The sequence below is a fragment of the Fukomys damarensis genome, unplaced genomic scaffold, assembly GCF_012274545.1.
Source record: "Fukomys damarensis isolate Sample0158 unplaced genomic scaffold, DMR_v1.0_HiC HiC_scaffold_21, whole genome shotgun sequence".
NCBI classification, from domain to species: domain Eukaryota; kingdom Metazoa; phylum Chordata; class Mammalia; order Rodentia; family Bathyergidae; genus Fukomys; species Fukomys damarensis.
The window spans coordinates 15956977-15975976 of record NW_022900933.1 but is presented as its reverse complement, the minus strand read 5'-3'; the positions used below and the strand labels follow the sequence as shown (position 1 = coordinate 15975976).

Sequence of the window (19000 nt, the reverse complement as noted above, 5' to 3'; positions counted from 1 at the left end):
AGTAACTAATATCTTTTGACTTCAGAATTTACTGTCCTTGTATTTATTTGTGAAGAGGGACTTACTGTGAATATTTCATATATATATTTCATATATATTTCATATATCAGTTTTGTTCAACTTAGTTTTTGTAGTGAAATGTTTTAATTCATTCTGTTCTCGTTGTCTTTTGTGTGTATTCTGTAACTGTTAGACTTTTTCTGGTTACCATGAAGATTATTAGCTAACATCCTAAAGATTTAACATCCTAATTTGAATCTGTACAAAATCTCTACTCCTTTATAGCTCCTTTTCAATCTCTTTTGGTTTTTGATGGCACAAAATTACATCTTTGCACATTTGTGCTAAAAGAATAAAGAAATTTTTAAATGCATTAGTCTCTAAAATCATATAAAAACGTGGATTTTCCCATGAATTTACTTTTGTTGAAATCTTTATTTCTTCAGATACTTAGAGTTACTGTTCAGTATGTTTGCATTTTACCCTACAGGTCTCTTAGAGCATTCATTTCCTTCAGGGCACATCTAGGAATAGTGAACTCCCTCAACTTTTGTTTATCTAGAAATATCTTTCTCACTCACTTTCAAAGGTTCATTTTGCCATATTTAAGATTTTTGGTTAAGGTCGGGTGTGGTGGTGCATGCCGGTAATCCCAGCACTCAGGAGGCTGAGGCAGGAGGATTGCTGTGAGTTCGAGACCTGCCTGGACTACATAATGAGTTCCAGTTCAGTCGCAGCTACACAGTGAGACTCTGTCTCAAAAAAAAAGATTTTTGGTTATCACTTAATTTTCTTTTAAGACTTTGAATATATCCATCCACTGCCTTCAGATCCCCTGAGTTTCGATAAGAAATTTACTCAAAATATTATTGATGATCTCTTGTATGTAACAGAAGCTTTGAAAATTCTTCTGGCTTTTCAAGGCTTGCTTATGATGTGGCTCTGTATGATTTTCTTCAAGTTCCCATTGCATGGAGTTTTTTTTAATCTTTTTGGATGTTTATTCTCATACTCTTGTCAAATCTGTAGAGGTTCTTCATTATTTCTTGGATTATTTTCTTTGTGTTTTCTCTCTTCAGATGCTGCTACTCTGTATAAGTTGGTATAGAACCCAATGATACAAAGCAACAGTGTATGCTTTCCTTACACAGTAGGTAATTATTTATTAATCAGGTCATTCAGCAAATTATTATTAAACTCCAATAAAGTAGCAGACACTTTCAGTGTTATTCACTTTTCCTCAGAACTGAAGCCTTCTCTATTGCCTGTTGTGTGATAATAAGGCAAGCACCTTTTATGTTTATTATAGAATCTTTGCTCCCAAACTGATAAGGCATGCATTTGATACAAATCTGAAAAGCTTATTGAAAAGTTCATTCAACTGTTATGTTAAAAAATTAAGTACTTATTAAAAAGAAAAGAATATACATGTGTGTGCCAGTCTTGGCAGCTATTTCCAAGCGAGATCAGCATCAGAGAAGCCACATAATCAAACAAAAACTACAGTTTTTCTGGGTTGGTCCCTCTTCATCACCCAAGTGCTAGTGGAAGAAAGTCTGGAGTTGTTTCCATGCATCCACCTGGGCCATGGCAGAAGTCCTGGGCTCCCCTCCCCAGAAGACAGGACCACCCACCAAGGAGTACAGAGTTACCTGGCACAAGGGGGAGAGTACACTGGCAAAATGTTGTGTCTTGTCCTTGGTAACAGATGATCTGGGGCTTTGTCTTCCCCTAGGCCCCTGCATAGAACTCACTCTTCCAATTGTGGTCATCCTGACCTACAAGCAACAGGAAGGTGGTGTCAGACCTTTCCACACGAATGAAGCTCTCTGGTCAGGTTCCAAAGGGCTGTTCAGGGCAACCACAATGTCTTTGATGCTATCTTTAGTTATCTTGACTCTGTCTTTCTGGAGCCGATGAAGGACTTGATATTTCATGGAAAGGAGGATGAAGGCAAAGGATGCTTTGATAGCTGCAGGGTTTGCTGGCCAGGAAGGCTGGCAATCATGGTCAGGTTGTGATCTGTTTGGTCATTGTTTCAGGATCTATCAGGTAGGGCCTTGTCAGCCATAAGTGAGTTGCTGGTGGGGAGGTGGGAGTAGTTTCAGTACTTGTTACAGCTGTTTATCCATCTGACCTGGCCCTGGAATTCAAGTTGACTACACAAGAGAATAACAAAGACAACAAGATAAGTCAGCAAAGCAAGATGGAGTTAGTTCCTTCAGGACTAGGACACTGACTAGAAACTGAGGTACTGAACAGGATGTTCATAAAAGCTGGCAGCTGACAGTCTGTTGATTAGGATGTCCCTGCAAATCTTGAAAGTGCCTTAATTACTTTTATCTTGGTGCTTTCAGCCCGGGAGGGAGGAGAATAGGATTATCACCTGTGCACAAATATCCCTTAAATGGTTAACATGTCTACTACAAACTTGAGTGGGAATCTGATCCAAAGTTCAAAGTGGCAAAGGAGACAGATGAAAAATGAAGTCAGGGATGCTAAGCTCTTATTTTGCTTTTAGTTATCTACTGGGCATCCATAGACCCAAGAAAAGAATCAGTGCTTTTAACAAAAAGCATCCCCTAGGGGCTGGGGATTTAGCTCAGCGGTTCAGTGACCTGCCTTGCAAGTGCAAGGACCTGAGTTCAATCCACAGTACCAAAAAAAAAAAAAAAAAAAAAAAGCATCCTCTAAATCCCTGCTGTACTTTTACTGTGTAGGCCATTCTCTTTACAGTTGATTTTTTTGCTAGTTACTATTTTAATATGTACCAATTATAATATTTTAAGGTTTTTACTAAAGAACCACTTTCTCGGTTTTACATTTCTTCCACTGTAGAGCATCATTAGGATCACTGAAACCAACCGGCAAGAGGAAGCTTTAACAATCATACTGTAATAGTGAAATCTGGGTCCCTGTCTCCCAAAGTCAAAGAATGAATTTGAGGACAAAGGGGGAAGACAAGAAGAATGTTTATTAAGAGAGAGGGCCAGGGATTTAGCTCAATGGTGCTGTACCTGCCTTGCAAGCACGATGTCCTGAGTTCAATCCCTGGTACTGGAAAAAAAAAATGAGGGGAGGAGGAGGAAGGAAATAGTTCCCAATAGTCAGGAGGGGGCCAAAGGGACTCTTTGTCCAGGAGTTTTTATACCAAAAATGACCAGGACTCAGACGGCTCTGAGTCAAACTACCATCAGGACTTAAATAAGGTTTATAGAACTTAAACAAGCTTACTTAGACTAGAGATGGTCCTGTGAGGAATTGATACACATAGCAAGTATATATCTGCAGGTGCCTCTTGGTCACTGTCCTATCCAAGTGGTTTATTAAAAGTAAAAGTGAGGAGAAAAACATTTTCCCAATAGGTAGGAGCAGAACTTATCATACTGGTCTTCTATCACATTGCCTATTACCTTGCTTGTTACATGCCTGGATTGTCTACCTGATTCTTGTTAACTCTTGACCATATTAGTTGGGTATCGGGGTGCTGTGAACTCTTTCCAGGGGTCCCTTTGCAAGCTTTTGTTGTCCTGAACAAAAAATTGGATAGGAAAGACCACAAAGAGGGTGGTCCACTGCAGCATGGGCCACCCCCCGGGCGACATGAAGTGATGCTCATGCACTGTGGGGGCACAGCCCACTGTTGGGCCTGTGTCAGTCCAGCACCTCCCCTTCCACTGTTATCAGGAAGTGACTTGCCAAATAAATGTGACCAGGTTTTGGGTTGCTCGCCTCTCCTTCTGAAGTTAGATTCCAGGTTCTTCTCACCTTGAACAACGAATGAAGCAACCAAAGAGCAGTGACAGAATTTATTTGAAAAAGTAAAACTGAAGTGTGAGGGAGAAACTGACTCTGCAGAGCAGGCTTGGATCGAGTAAAAGAAGAAAAGGCAGGATAAAAGTGCACCCTGAGGGATACAGGGCAGGCTGGAAATGAGGAAATGAGGAAAGCCATGCCAGCAAGCTCTTCTTGGCGTCTTTGTCCTTTTATGCTGTCCAAATCTCCAGGAAACTGTGGAGTACTTCTACAAATGGTCCTGAGAGGCAGTGCTGGATTTTTAGGCCTCAGGCTGAGCTCAGGTCTAGTCCTTTCTATTAAAAACTTGCTGCAGGCTGGGGATTTAGCTCAGTGGCACTGTGCCTACCTCAGAAGTGAAAGAGAGAGAGAGAGAGAGGAAGGAAAGAAGGAAAAAGAAAGAAAGAACCTGCTGAAGTTGTAGGGAGAAGTCCACATGCAGGGCTTTGGGAACTGTTGTGCACATAATCTTGGGGATCTTGTAATTAACAGGTCACATCTACTTCTCTATCCAGTTTTGCCATGCCCTAATCTCTGATCTCACCTCCAAGAAGGCCAACTGCAGGTCCCACTTCAACAAGTGCCAAAGAGGCCTGTCAGGCTGTATGGCCCAGAGCAGCCCCATGGGGTAAAGGCCAGCAAATCTGCTGCCCAATGCTGGCATGCACTCTAGGTCCATCTGGTTGGAAGTCTATGCAGTAGTGTGCATGGGCCCAGAAGAGCTTACCCTTCTTATGGCATAAGGACAGGAGGACAGGTGCAGTTTGATGGTTTGTTAGGGGACCAGGCTCCACACGGTGATGCAGGCTGGCTTTCAGAGAGGCAGTGGCCCACAGGCTCCAGAATCAGTAGAGTCTCTGTGCCAGACATCGAACTTGAGGCCAAGTACAGGTCAGCTCTGGCCCACTTACTGCTGAGCATGTAAACCTCTCCTCCAGTGCTGTGGTGTGAAGATCTAGCAAGACATGCTTTTGTCTGTAACTACCCAATAAATCACACTTTTGGTGATCCTGAAACTCTTTGCCTCTTTTGTTCATTCACTGAGACTATTCCTTCTTTGCAAGAGGTACTGGTCCAGTTTCAAGAGGCAGAGAGTTTCAGTCAATCCCACTGCCTCAGCCTCCCAAGTATTTGGAACTATAGGTATGAAGTCTTGCTTCTGACTTCTAAATTCTTTTGATTCTTACACCAATAGTTTGTAGTTTCATTCTTCACTCTGCAATACCTCCCTATGTCATCTTTATTTTCCCATTTATTATCTACTACTTCTCACAAGAATTTAGAGAAGAAATCATCTTTTCAGTTGTTTCAGATGCATGGTATGCAACATGACTTGGTTAATAGGCTCCCAAATCTCTGCTACATTTGTTTTTTATCCCACGTGACTGTGTCCATCATGACTCCAGTGTGACAAACTCAGATTCCTTAAAGTGTCTAGGACCATCCCATTTACTCTGGGCTGATGAGTATTCAAGGCTTGTAGGAAAGAAGAAAAAGGGAGGAAAGCAGAAGGAAGGGCAAACCCATAAACATTTTAACAAGGGAAGTAGGTGTGAGCAATGTATGGCTAATTGTCATCCATATACCTACCCAAGACCAAACGACTGCATCAGGGTGAGGATACTGAGCCCCACACCGAATATGAAAGGAACATCTCTCAGACTCAGGTTCCTCATCCAGAAAATGAAGAAGACACCACTCTTAAGACTGCTGGGGATTCCATGACAAACATGGAAATATTTTTAGAAAACTAACAAAATAAATCTGGTGTGGTGGTTTACACTTGTAATCTCAGCCACTCAATAGGCTGAGGCATTAGCATTTCAAATTTGTGGCCAGCCTATGAAACTTAGTGAGATCTTGTGTCAAAAATAAAAAAGACTTGGGTACAGTTCAGTGATAGAGCACTCGCCTAGCATGCATTGCCCTACAGGTTCAGTTTCTAGTACTGAGGAAAGAAACAGAACTGATGAAACAAAAACAGCACTGTTCTTTTTGATTTTCAATTTTTAAAAACTATCAGGAATTTCCTTTTAAGAAAGAAAATTGAACTGGGCATTGGGCACACTCCTGGAATCCCAGCATTTGGGAGGCTGAGGCAGGAGGATCACTGTGAGTTCAAGACCAGCCGAGGCTATATGTTGGGTTCAAGAATTCAAGTCTAATCCAAATTACATAGTAAGATCTTGTCTCAAAAAAGAAAGAAGGAAAGAAAGAAAAGAAAATTGAGAAAACAATACAATAGCCTTAAATTAATGTATTTTATTTTAAGGATAGTGAAAGTTTATGTGACATTTATTGTTTATTGTAGAAATATTTATATCCAGTGATACAAATGTCATATTATTTCATGTTTATCATTAAAATCATCTACATAATCTAAACATTTTACCAGCTTTTGAAACAGCTAAATTATAAGGGTCCATATACATCTAACAAAATTTATTTAGTAAAAGGATTCTTATTCATGAAAAGGGGAAAATATCAAAGAAGCAAAAATCTATTTCCTTTGAAACATGTTAGTACTTTTATGTCTAATTAGCAGCCAGCTTATAGCAGATACTACTGTTCTTAAAGGAGAACTGCAAATCTGATTGGGGGGGGGTTGGCACCGGGAATCAAATTCAGGACCTTGTGCTTGCCAGGTAGGCATGGCAGCACTGAGCTAAACCCCGGCCTTTTTTGGTTTTTTGTTTTGGTACCAGGAATCAAACGCAGGACTTTGTGCTTGCCAGAGAGACACAGCGCCACTGAGCTATAACCCCAGCCATGATATATTTTTGATATTACAGAAATCTCAATATCTTAGGAGTTGGTTGCAAGACCCCAAATCTGAAGATGAAGCTCAATTTCTGGGTAGAAAATGGCATAGTATTTGCATGTAACCTACACACACCTTTCTATATACTTTTAAATCTCTAGATTACTTATAACCCCTAATACAAGTAAATACTATGGGAACAGGTATGATACTATATTGTTAAGGGGATAATGTAGAAAAGTCTGTATATGTTCAGTAGAGGAACAATGTTTTTTAGGATATTTCAATCCATGGTTGGTTGAATCTACAGATACAGAACCCATGGAAATGAAGGGCCAACTGTATACACATTGGTTACATAGTAAATAATCATTTATTTATTAATCACTCATTCAGCAAACAACTGTTGAGGTCCAGTTATATAGCAGGAACCATTAACAAGTGTTACTCACTTTTCCTTACAGTGCTAAAGCCTTCTTGGTTGCATGCTCTGCAGCAGTAAGAGATAACCTTTTTCCACCTCTTATGTTCTCTGCAGAATCTTCCTCCCAAACTGATTAAATGTTCACTTTATAAAAATTGTAAATACTCTTATTGATAAGTTCATTTTAATTGTGATGATAGAAAATCAAGCCGGGCATGGTGGCACACGCCTGTAATTTCAGCACTTGGGAGGCTGAGGCAGGAGGATCACTGTGAGTTCGAGACCAGCCTGGGCTGCATAGTGAGTTCCAGGTCAGTCTCAACTACATAGTGAGACTCTGTCTCAAAAAGACAAACAAAGAAAAAAGAATATCTCTTAGTAGTTATTAAAAAGAAAATAATGCATGTACACCCTAGCTAGTCCCAGTAGCTATTCTCAGGTGAGATCAGCTTCAGAGATGCCACAAAATCAAACAAAAATTACAGTTTTGCTGGGATGGTCCCTGCTTGACCACATACATGTTCTTGGAAGAAAGTCTGGAGTTGTTTCCATGCATCTACCTGGGCCATGGCATGAGTCCTGGGCTCCCTTCCATAGATGACAGGACCACCCACCAAGGGGTGCAGGGTTACCTGGCACAAGGGGAAGTAAGGGGGCTCAATATGACCCATTTCTGGGGAACAGATGATCTGGGGCTTTTTCTTCCCATGGGCCTGTAAGTGCTTAGAGGCCTCATTAGCATAGAACTCACTCTTACAGTTGTGGTCATCCTGACCTACAAGGAACAGGAAGGTGGTGTCAGACCTTTCCACAGGAATGAAGCTCTTCTGGTCAGGTCCTTCCAAAGGGCTGCACAGAACATCTGCAATGACTTCGATGCCATCTTTGGTCACCTTGATTCGCTTTTGCTGGCAGCCCACAGAGGACAGGGTCTCATCCTTGCTGTGTAAGATTCTCCCCATATTGGCCACAGAGCCATTGATTATGTCAGCAGCTGTGATGCCCTACAGGAAAGAGGCCATGGAGATGCAGAGTTCACCCCCTGTGGAGAGCCCAAGCAGCCCAATTCCTGGACTTTTTACCTGGAAACAGAACAGAAGAGAAAGGAGTGCATGAACTGTCTACTACAGTGAGTAGCTCCTATCAGGAGAATCAGAATCTGGGCTGCAACAATATCCTAGTTTTAAAAAGGTGGTTAACAACAACAAAAACTCCAAGTAGCTAAATCCATTTTCACCAACTTCAAAATGTATTAAGCTATCGCTATCTAAACAGCATAATGTTTGCATAAAAACAGACACACAGGCCAATCTAACAGGATAGACAGCCTACAAGTCAACGGGAGGTTTTGCAGACAGCTGATTTTTAACAAGGTGCTAAGGACAGGTATTGAAGAAAAGACACAGTGTTTTTTTTTTTTTTCAAGAAATGATGCTGGGAAAAAACCACATATCCACATACAAAAGAATGAAACTGAACACCCATTTCTCACCAGTTACAAAAATAAAAATGGATTAAAAGATTTAAATGCAAGACCTGAAACTATGAAACTGCTGGAGGAAAACATAGGAAAAACACTTCAGGACATTGGAATGGGTAAGGACTTTTGGACAGTGCCCCCAAAGCACAGGAAACCAAAGCTAAAAGAGACAACATTAAATCAAATTAAAAAGGTGCACAGCAAAGGAAATAATTAATAAAGTGAAGATACCACTTGCAGAATGGGAGAAAATATTTTCAGATCTTACATCTGACAAGGAGTTAATATCCAGAATATATAAGGAACTTCAAAAACTCAATAGCAAAAATACAAATAAGAAAATTAGAGGGCTTTTAGCTCAGTGGTTCTGCCACCTGCCTCACAAGCTCAAGGTCCTGAGTTCGGTCCTTGGTACCAAAAGAAAAAAGAAAAAAAAAATTAGAAAGTAGGCAGTAGGCATGGATGTTATCAAAAGACATAAATGGTCAACACATACATGAAAAATTATTCAGCATCACTAGTCATGAGCAAAATGTAATTAAAACTACAATGAGATACCACCTCACTCCATACAGAATGGCTGTTATCAAAAAGACATAAGATAACAAGTGTTAGTAATGATGTGGAGAAAAGGGTGTCCTTCCACACTGTTATGTCAATTAGTAAAATCATTATGGAAAACATTATGGAGGCTTCTCAAAAACTTAAAAATAGAACTATAATAAGGTCTAACAATCCCACTACTGGGTAGGTATCTAAAGGAAATGAAATCAGTATGTGGAAGAGATATCCACACTCCATTATTCACTACAGAACTATTCACAATAGCCAAGGTATGGAAACAACCTAAGCATCCATCAGCTGATGAATGGATGGAGGAAATGTGGTACACACACACAATGCAATACTATTCAGCCATAAAAAAGAATGAGATCCTGTCCTTTATGACAATATGGTTGGAACAGGAGATTGCCATATTGTTTAAAATAAGCAAGACAGAGCCACATCATCTCACTTATGTATGCAATCTAAAAACTGAATCTCATAGAAGCCGATAGTAGAAGTATGGTTATCAGAAGGCCAGGCGAGTAAAGGATTGGGAAATACTGATCAATGGGTATTAACTTTTAATTACACAGGAAAAGAAATACGTGCCATTGCACAGTAGGGTGACTGTAGGTAACAATTATATACTATACATTTTATTTTATTTTATTTTATTGGTACCAGGGATCAAACTTGACCTTGCACTTGTAAGGCAGGTGCAGCGCCACTGAGTTAAATCCCTGGCCCTGTACTATGCATTTTAAAAAGCAACAAGAAATGATTTTAAAAGATTTCACCATAAAGAAATGTTTAAGCAAGCGCCGGGAGGTAGGCTGGGCCCTGATCCACCGCGGGAAGGAGAGACACGACTGCTCCCGACCCAGCCACCATCACTCAAGCACCGGGAAGTTAGCCACACAGGAGCCCCTGAACCCCCATAAGCGCCCCCCCCGCATTCTCAGTCCTCCTGACTGTGCCAGTCTTTGGACCCACTCTGCAGAGGCAGAGGTGGTCATCAAGGGTATTTTTCTGAGTTCCCAACTTTGAACATCTTTAAAGAACTGGCGTGGGAAACCTGTAATAGAACGGTGTGGAGTTCAACCATTCAGAAGGTTGGGGAACTCAATCTGGGCCTTGCAGCCCGAGGTCAGTCAGCGTCATGGGGTTCAGCCATCAGCTAACTGAGATCAGGGGTCTTGCATCCTCGCTCTGTCTGAGCCATTAAGTGGTAAATACACTATATTGAAATTTTGTTCACTGCAGACATGTTCTGGACTGGTTCTTGATTTCAATTTAGTTCAAATGATTTAAGGGTGATAGACTAGTGACTACTACCGGTGGTCAGTGTCAAAGTTGTGCTTGATCTTAATGTGTTGCTGATTGTATCAGTTGGGGTAAAGCATTGCGGTTGATTTGATGAGCTGTTTTCTCTGATGTTATGAAGATGAGAATGTCTGTGGGTCATTAGAGACACAGAAGCTAGGGCGCAACTATATCAGGAAGATTTGGGTAATAATCCAGAGATTAAACCAAGGACAGTCCGACAACAAAAATAAAAATGAGAAAACACTTAAGCAAGACACAAGGACAGACTTCCAGTTCACCAATGGCAAACAGTAGGGCAAATGAGGACGAAAAGACCAATAGTGAACCACCAGGACACCCTGAACTCAAAGCACAGGAAGTAACAAAACAGATCAATCAGGCTCTAGAAAAATTCAAAACAGAAATAATTTCCCAGATAACCATAGAGATAGTGAGCAAAATGGAAGTCGTGATTCAAGACTCTAGAGCAGAAACTGACAAAAAAATAGATGAGCTCAGGACCATGATAGAAGCCATGAAGGCCCAGCATAAGAAAGAAATGGAAAAAATAAACGCCCAACATAGGAAAGAAATGGAATCCATAAAACAGATTCAAACAGATATCCAGGAGATTAAACACTCTATTGAAAGTGTACGCAACAGAATAAAAGAATGCGAAGATAGGCTCTCAGATATAGAAGATAAGATTGCAGTCAGTGACCATGAAAAGAGAGGTCTCTTAAAAACAGTAAGAGATCATGAGAAATCGATCCAACAACTCCTAGATGATGCAAAGAAGAATAACATAAGACTGATAGGAATCCATGAAGTAGCAGGAGAAAATACAAATGACTTAAAAAAGCTGTTTGCAGAATTAATGACAGAAAACTTCCCAAACAGAGGGGAAGAATTTGACATTCAGATAACTGAGGCATATAGGACCCCAACTAGCTACAATCAAAAAAAATCTACACCTAGACATATAATAATCAAGATCCCAGAAACCCAACAGAAGAACAAAATACTACAAGCAGTAAGAGAAAAGAAACAAATCACATACAAAGGAAAGCCCATCAGAATCACAGCAGACTTTTCAACACAAACCCTTGGGGCAAGGAGAGCCTGGAATGAGATATTTCAAGTACTAAAAGAGAACAACCTCCAACCTAGACTGATGTATCCAGCAAAACTCTCTTTCAAAATGGATGGGGAAATAAGACACTTCCACGACAAAGAACACCTGAGAAACTACATGAATACCAAACCAGCACTACAAGCAATTCTAAACAAGATCCTAGAAAAAGACAATGAAGGCAACAACACCATGAGGCCCAACAGAGCAAATCAAATAGGCAAGGCAAGAAATTAAAAGGAGAAGGTGAAAAAGTAAAAAGAGTCAACAAAAGGCCAATAACATGTCAATAATAAGTCAGTACATATCAGTTATAACCAGCAATGTCAATGGCCTCAACTCACCAATCAAGAGAAATAGACTGGCAAAATGGAATAAGAAGCAAAATCCAACAATATGTTGTATACAAGAAACACACCTAGTGCAAAAAGAAGCCCATAGACTGAAAGTGAAAAGATAGAAAACAATTCTCCATGTGACAGGAGCCCAGAAAAAAACAGGGGTAGCAATCTTATTTGCAGACAAAGTAAATTTCAAACCAAAACTGAATCTAGTATTATTGATGTAGGACAGTACTGTATCATACCTCTATGAATGTAAAATATCTAGTACCTGCTTTATGATACATAGTAGGGACCGTGCTTTATCAGAGCTACATTTAATGATATTACTCTAGAATGTTCTCTTTCCAGATGATGATTAAGAGGCTAATAGAAAAAATGGTGCCAGGTACCACAACAGCAACAGAACTTTGCTGTTGTCTGGATATTATTCTTTTCTTTGTTTTTTTTTTTTTTTTTTTTTGTTTTTAATGGAATGTGCTGAATGTCTATAATTTTGTTCAGATGACTGCAGAACCTGGAAAAGCTGTTGCTGCTATCGATGCATAACATACTATTATTAGTCTTTATATATATATATATACATACACACATACATACATATACATATGTATTGGGGTCAAATGAGATCTAAGGCTGGACTCTAATCTATATAACTATTTGGAGAAAAGGCTTCTTAAAAGGTTGAGGGATTAGAGTAATCCCTTAGGGTGGGAACCTGATACCATGTGTCCAGGTGCCCTTTTAATAAGAGAAAATTCTTACTGTCCTAAATGTAATTACAAAGGTCCAGAGGAGAAGGGAGGAGCCAGGAGGAGGGGATAGTTAATCTGTTAACAAGCTACAGGCCAAAAAGAACAATAAGGCTTTTCATACTTTTTTTTTTTTTTTTTTTTTTTTTTTTTTTTTTTTTTTTTTTTTTTTTTTTTAATGGAATGTGCTGAATGTCTATAATTTTGTTCAGATGACTGCAGAACCTGGAAAAGCTGTTGCTGCTATCGATGCATAACATACTATTATTAGTCTTTATACACACACACACACACACACACACACACACATATATAAATTGAATTTTGGGAAACTTTAACGGTGCTGCCAACTTTGGAAAAAGTCATCCCAATTTACTGTGTTGAGTTGGCATTGTACAGAAATGGACAGCCATATTGGTCTAGCAATGTTAATTTATTTTTTATTTTTTTCCATGTGTACAGGGGTAACACATCATACTTAATATGTAAAGTCATATATACGTGGGTTTGATTACAGAAACTAAGAAAGTATTCTCTAAATAATGAAAAAAAGAATAAGATAAGACTATAAGAGCAAGAAAGAAGCAATTTAAATATGTTCGGGGACCATTTTCATCTGCAGAATTAAGGATTATTTTAATGTTACATCATTGCCTTTTCTCTTTTACTTTCCTTTTTAGTTTTACTTTAGGATTCCCTATTTTTAATGTTTATACTGAGATTTCTTTAACTGAAATACCGAATAGTTTCTTTGGTGTGAAAAACTGTAATAGTACACAGGATCCTAATGAGATAATTAATGTGAAATAGGAAGTAAAGGGCTAAAGGTGTAGGGATGGTGGGAAGGGTGGGGGAAAGGTAATAAGGGAGAGGAAAAAAATACGAGAAACCGAAAAAATGGAAATAAAGTGTTTGTAAATGGGGAGGGGAGGAGGGGGTGAAAGGAGGGCAGGGACAAGGGGAAAAAATGAGAATCAAGACCTATTATGTAAAGGTACAGAATCTCAATGATGAATGTAACTGTATTGTATACCTAGATTGTACCAAGAAACTCAATTAAAGTTGAAAAAAAAAGAGAAATGTTTGAGCAGATATATTTAACTGAATTTCAACATTGTGTACTATTTACAGGTAGCAAAACATTACATGTTAGCCCATTAATATATATACTTTTTGTCTTCAGTATTAATTAAACATATATTTTAAAATTTAAAATTTTGAGCCTGGCATGGTGGCACACACCTGAAATCCCAGCACTTGGGAGGCTGAGGCAGGAGGATCGCTGTGAATTCAAGACCAGCCTGGGCTACATAGTGAGTTCCAGGTCAGTCTCAACTACAAAGTGAGACCGTGTCTCAAAAAAACAAAAACAAAAAAAAATTAAAATTTTGTTAGCAGTCCCTTGAGGTCAAGTCATGTGAGAAACCATATGTAAAGTACCAGGAGTGATGCCTGTCATTGAGAAGCATTCAAGTCCAAAAAGTGTTGAGCACTGGTTTGCATGTATAAGAACTAGATCTGCATTTTGAGGAAGAGAAGGCCTATGCTTCAAAGAAAAAATTTCTCTCTGAAATTAATTTTTATTTTATCAAAGAACTTTAGAGATACTTGAATGGCTACCTAGTTGACACGTGTGCAGTATAAAATCATAGTCAACTGTACATGAATAAGCCAAAGTATCAGTGTATGCCTACTTGGTATCTTGTACTTTCCTATTAACTTTTCTGTATTTATAGTGTTTATAACGTGTTAGCAGGTACCAAAAGTTTTAAGAAAACATAATGTCTAGAATGTCAACACTACTATTCTTCCTACTAATAATAGCTAATGTTTCTTTCTCAAAGAGGCTCTTCCTGGCTCTGTCTAGTCCCATACAATTTCATACCCACTATTTTTAATCAGTTCCCTGTTAATTTCCTTTTAATACTTTGATTATTAAAGTTCTTTTTTCTCTCACCCTCCCTCTTCTATCCCCATACTGTATTCTAAATCATGTGACCACGAACCTAACTGTACACAATGCCTGGATCCTCTAGTGTTTGCTGAATGAATACATGTTATCATCAAATGTCAGCCCATTGCAAGGGTTTCACAAGTGTGATTCATTTAGCTTTCGTAACAAACATGAAGATGAGATACAAATTCACACCTACGAAGCAACGATGCTGCTAAGGTGATCATCCCTCCTGTTTTGTGTGGGCCTATCCCAGTCCTAGCACAAAATGGCCTGTACCCTAGGAAACCCTCAGGCATGGCCAAACTGCAGTGTTTGGTCACCTCATCTGGGATGTCAATACTTGGCTAACTGATTCTATGCCCTATGATAGTGATGGCAAACCTGTTAGGAGTGCCCAAAATGCAACCCAAAACCCACTTACTTATCTCAGAGTGTCAACACTGCAAGTAAACTTGAATACTGAGGTTTTAGTTTAGAAAAAACAACTCATACATTAACATCGTTTGTCTTAAAAGAAGAACAAATAACATGCATGCCATAGATTCACCACCACTGCCTTATGAGATTATCCCAGCTCAGAAATGGACTTGTCCCTGTGACTCTGGAAGAGACTAAATATTTGATTTTGTCACAGAACACCCTTAGGCAATGGAGTTGAAAAATCTGACTTTGTCTTAGTGAAGAATTTAGGAATCTGCTGTCTAAACCAAAAGACTAAAAGAATAGCCAACCTGAGGGTAATTGAGTAGGGAGTACAAGGCTTCTTCGAAGTACTCCAGGTGGATGACATCCATATCCTGGGGGAGGTCATCATAGTTATAAAAAGCCAGAGCCATCACAGCAAAACCCTTCCCAGCCATCAGACTAGCTCGATACTTTAGAAGGCCTCTTCCAATTCCATAAAGATCCATAATCCCAGGAAAGGGCCTGGGTCCTTGGAAAGAAACAAAACAAAGATGTAGTCCTCCAGTGACTTGGAATCTGGCTCATTTATTTGGGGGGAGGGTGCTGAGGAAAGGCTGATTACCCAAAACCCCTTTTCTGTGTTAAGAATATGATGATGAGATCCAGAAGACTACCTTTCAGTAAAAATGTCAGCTGGGAAGATCTGCCGTCTTCTTGTGACCTAGACCTACTCCCTTGATTCATATAGAGAGATAGCCATGATTTAGAATGTACTCAGATCAACAGCATTAGCACTGAGTCCACAGCAGCCCAGAGTGTCCAGCATTAGTAATGTGCAGTGGTGGAATTGTGCTGTGACTGGCTGGGGTTCCTGGTATATTTCTCTTTGATCCTATCAATTGTCTGATCTTGATTCTTCTGTCTTCTGTCAGTTGGGTTACTAAGCCCATTGCACTGCAGCAAGTTCCTTTACTATTTAAGCAATCCAAAGTCTTTTTTTAATGCTTGCAATTCAAAATTCTGGTCAACAACTTTCGATTTAAAAGCCATTATTAAGCTTCTTGGAAATACCCCATAGAGAACTCCAAGTTCTCAGTCAACATCTGAACATTCTTTGGCAAGGCTTATGACTTTCAAGATTGCCATCAAACCAGTCAGAGTCCACCTTTCACCCACACCTGGTGCCATAAATTCCTACTTCATAATTAGAGTAAAAGTTTAACTAACATGACCTAGCTTATTGTTTTTTTTTCTTTCCAAATTCAAGGAGAAGAGGATCCATCCAGACTATGAATAATGTGTCGATGAATATAGCACAATTTATTTTTCCTTTTAGATGATCCTTAAGGTTGCTGGTATTTGTTGTAACATACTGCTGCTACAAACATTCTGTAAATAACAGATACAAGCATTTTCCTAGGGCTAGACATAGAAAAGCTATGCTTCAGGTTTTTATGTCATAGGCACATTTCAATTTTTTCTAAGAACTTTCAAGTTGTTTTTCAATTTACACTCCTTCCAGGAGAGTGTTCTGTCCTTATTTTACTACTCTTGACAATCTTTTTTTAAAAAAATGTTTTGCCTTTTAGAGGGGCATGAGAAAGTGAAAGCATTCTACATTATCTTCAGTGTTTTTTCTGTGATCGACAATAAGTTGGGAATGATTTCATATGCTTATTGTCATTCTTTTCTTCTGTTTTTAAATTTGGTTTTTATATCTTTGCTAGTTTTGTGTGTGTGTGTGTGTGTGTGTGTGTGTGTGTGTGTGTACTAAGCGCTAAGGAATGAAGTCAGGGTCCCATGCTAGGCAAACCCTCTACCACTTAGCTACATCTCCAACACTAAATTTGTATTTTTGAGAGAGGGTCTTGCCTGTTTACTCAGGCTGATCTTGAACTTGCAATTTTCCTTCCTCAGCCTCCAAAGTAGATGGAATATAGACACATACTCCTGAGCTTGGCTCCTTTATTTTTCCATTGAGTTGTATTTATTTCTTTATTGGGTTGTAGAAGTTTTCTTTTTTGTGTTCTGGAATCTGATCATCTACCTGTTGTGTGTATTGTAAATATCTTCTTTTATTGTTTAACTTTGTATGTTGCTTTTCTATTTCCTTTAAAGCTTGTGCTTTCTGAGTTTATGTAAAAAAATCCATCCTGGCCCTGAGGTTATGTGCATATCCCCCCTTTTCCTAATGGCTTTAATGTTTCCTCCCATATTTAGCTTTAATTCATGTGGTATTCGTTTTTGTTTATGTTGTGAGATAGGGATTTTAATAAATAGCTAATAGACTACATCTCCTCAATAATTTACACTACTATTTATATCATATTTCGTGCTTTCATATATCAATTTATGTCTACTCTCTTCTGTTGACCTGTTTGTCCATTTCTCTATCAACATGTTTGGTTCATTAGAACTTAATATGATTTTATTCCTGGTAAAGCAAGCGTCTTATTCATTATCCCGCCCAACCTGCTCCTGTGTTAAAGTTGTCTAGATGCCAGACCTTTTTTCTTTTTGCTTCTAGACACACTCCAATACACATGGATGTGCTTGTTGCTTAGGGATCATATTACATACAGTTCTGATGCTTACTTCTTTCACGCACCAGTACATCTCAGATATACTTGTATCCTCCCACATCAATACACAGCAGTACACAAAGATTCACTCATTTTTAACAGTTATGGATACTTGCATATTATGGGAATATAGTAAGACCATCTGTAACTGATGGACATTTAGATTGTCTCCCTTTTTCATTTTGACAGAGTACTGCTGCAAAGTAAGCTTGTGGAATGTGCAGAGGAGTTCTAGAGGCGGAACTGCCCTATCACAGGGCATGCTAGTGATTTTTAAAGGGGATGTTAAAGTCAGTGGCGTGCAGGAGCTCACTGGGTACCCAGGGTATGGGTCACACAAACAAAGATAGATTACAATATGCACAGGATCTCAGGCCAGAGGATGGGTCTGTTCAGTAATGGGGAGAATGAGGATAACCTAATTGCAATGAGGAGACAGAAGAAAAGAGTGTGGGAAATCAGAAGTGACCCTAGGAAGTAACCATTCTAGAATCCCCAGAAAACACTGAAATTTAAAAACATACCATACCTGGAATATTGGACTTTGGGAGAGGAAAATTAGAGGGATACATAGCTGTCCATGAAAAGGTCAACGAGTGACCTTTCCTTGTATACCCCTTGGTACTACTGTTGATGTTTTCTGGTTACTACTTAAATATGCAATTATAATATTTTAAGGTTGTTTACCAAAGAAGCTCTTTTCTTATTTCACAGCGTTTCTTCCATAACCTAGAGCAGTATTAGGTACAGTGAACATAGCAAAAGGAAAATTTAACGGTTGTACAAGAAATAAATATCCTTAGGGCCAGGAATGTAGCTCACTGGGACAGCATCTGCCTGGCAAGCACAAGTCCCTGACTTTGATTCCTGGTATCAGAAAAGAAAGAAAGAAAGAAAGATCCTTATCCTTGGGACCTTCCCTAAACTCCTGTCAGTGCCTCAAGAATTTGAAGGCACACTGGATTTTTCTGTGAGCACATAGTTTCCAGCCTCTTTCTCTAAGTGGGGTCTCTCACACTTCCGCCTCAGGCACACCCAGGAAAGGTGGTTTAACAAGTTGCTAGCTCCACTCTCACTCTCCTGATTCCTTATATCTCTACCACTATTCAAACAAGCTCCCTGGAGATGCTGCTGTTTCAACCCCTTGCCTAGATCACTGTTCCAGAGCAGCTGATCTCAAACCAAAAGGTGAATACAAGTCACCAGTGATTTGTCACTATTGGGACTCTAATTCAGGGGGGCTTAGATAAGGTCTGATATGCACCTTTTCTAAACAACTTCCAGGAATGCTGCTGCTGATGCCGACATTTAGAGCATGATTAGAAAAGTTGCCCACGTTTTTTCAGGGACCACTGACCTGAGGCCCTCGGGAGAGTTTGGGAGAGGAGGACAGAGGTCAGACATTGCACCTGTTCAGCGCCACAGGCAGATGGGACCAGTGAGGACAGCAGGTGTCTCACCTGGCGGCAGGAAGAGCGTGGCCAGCACCCGGCCCTCCCGCACGGGCACGCGCCGCACCC

The 19000-nt window shown here is 39.5% G+C and overlaps 3 protein-coding genes across 3 annotated transcripts in view; 1 reads left to right on the top strand and 2 right to left on the bottom strand.

Moving 5' to 3' along the window:
* Nucleotides 1-18998, bottom strand: part of LOC104877109 (acyl-coenzyme A thioesterase 1) — a gene marked incomplete at its 5' end in the record, with an annotated part of 52831 nt that extends 33833 nt beyond the window's left edge. Inside the window, one exon of the mRNA XM_010645448.3 lies at nucleotides 18941-18998. Coding sequence (XP_010643750.2) covers nucleotides 18941-18998 — 58 coding nt within the window. The remainder of the gene's footprint in view (nucleotides 1-18940) is intronic.
* The window catches only part of Heatr4 (HEAT repeat containing 4), a 78552-nt gene that overhangs the window by 1892 nt on the left and 57660 nt on the right, over nucleotides 1-19000 (top strand). The window lies entirely within an intron of this gene.
* Nucleotides 7324-15413, bottom strand: LOC104877205 (acyl-coenzyme A thioesterase 1). The gene is made up of 2 exons (XM_019204302.2): nucleotides 15225-15413; nucleotides 7324-8062 (listed from the first exon to the last, which is right to left on the bottom strand). Exon 2 carries the CDS (start codon nucleotides 7940-7942, stop codon nucleotides 7460-7462), a length of 483 nt encoding a protein of 160 aa, XP_019059847.1. The 5' UTR covers nucleotides 7943-8062; nucleotides 15225-15413; the 3' UTR covers nucleotides 7324-7459.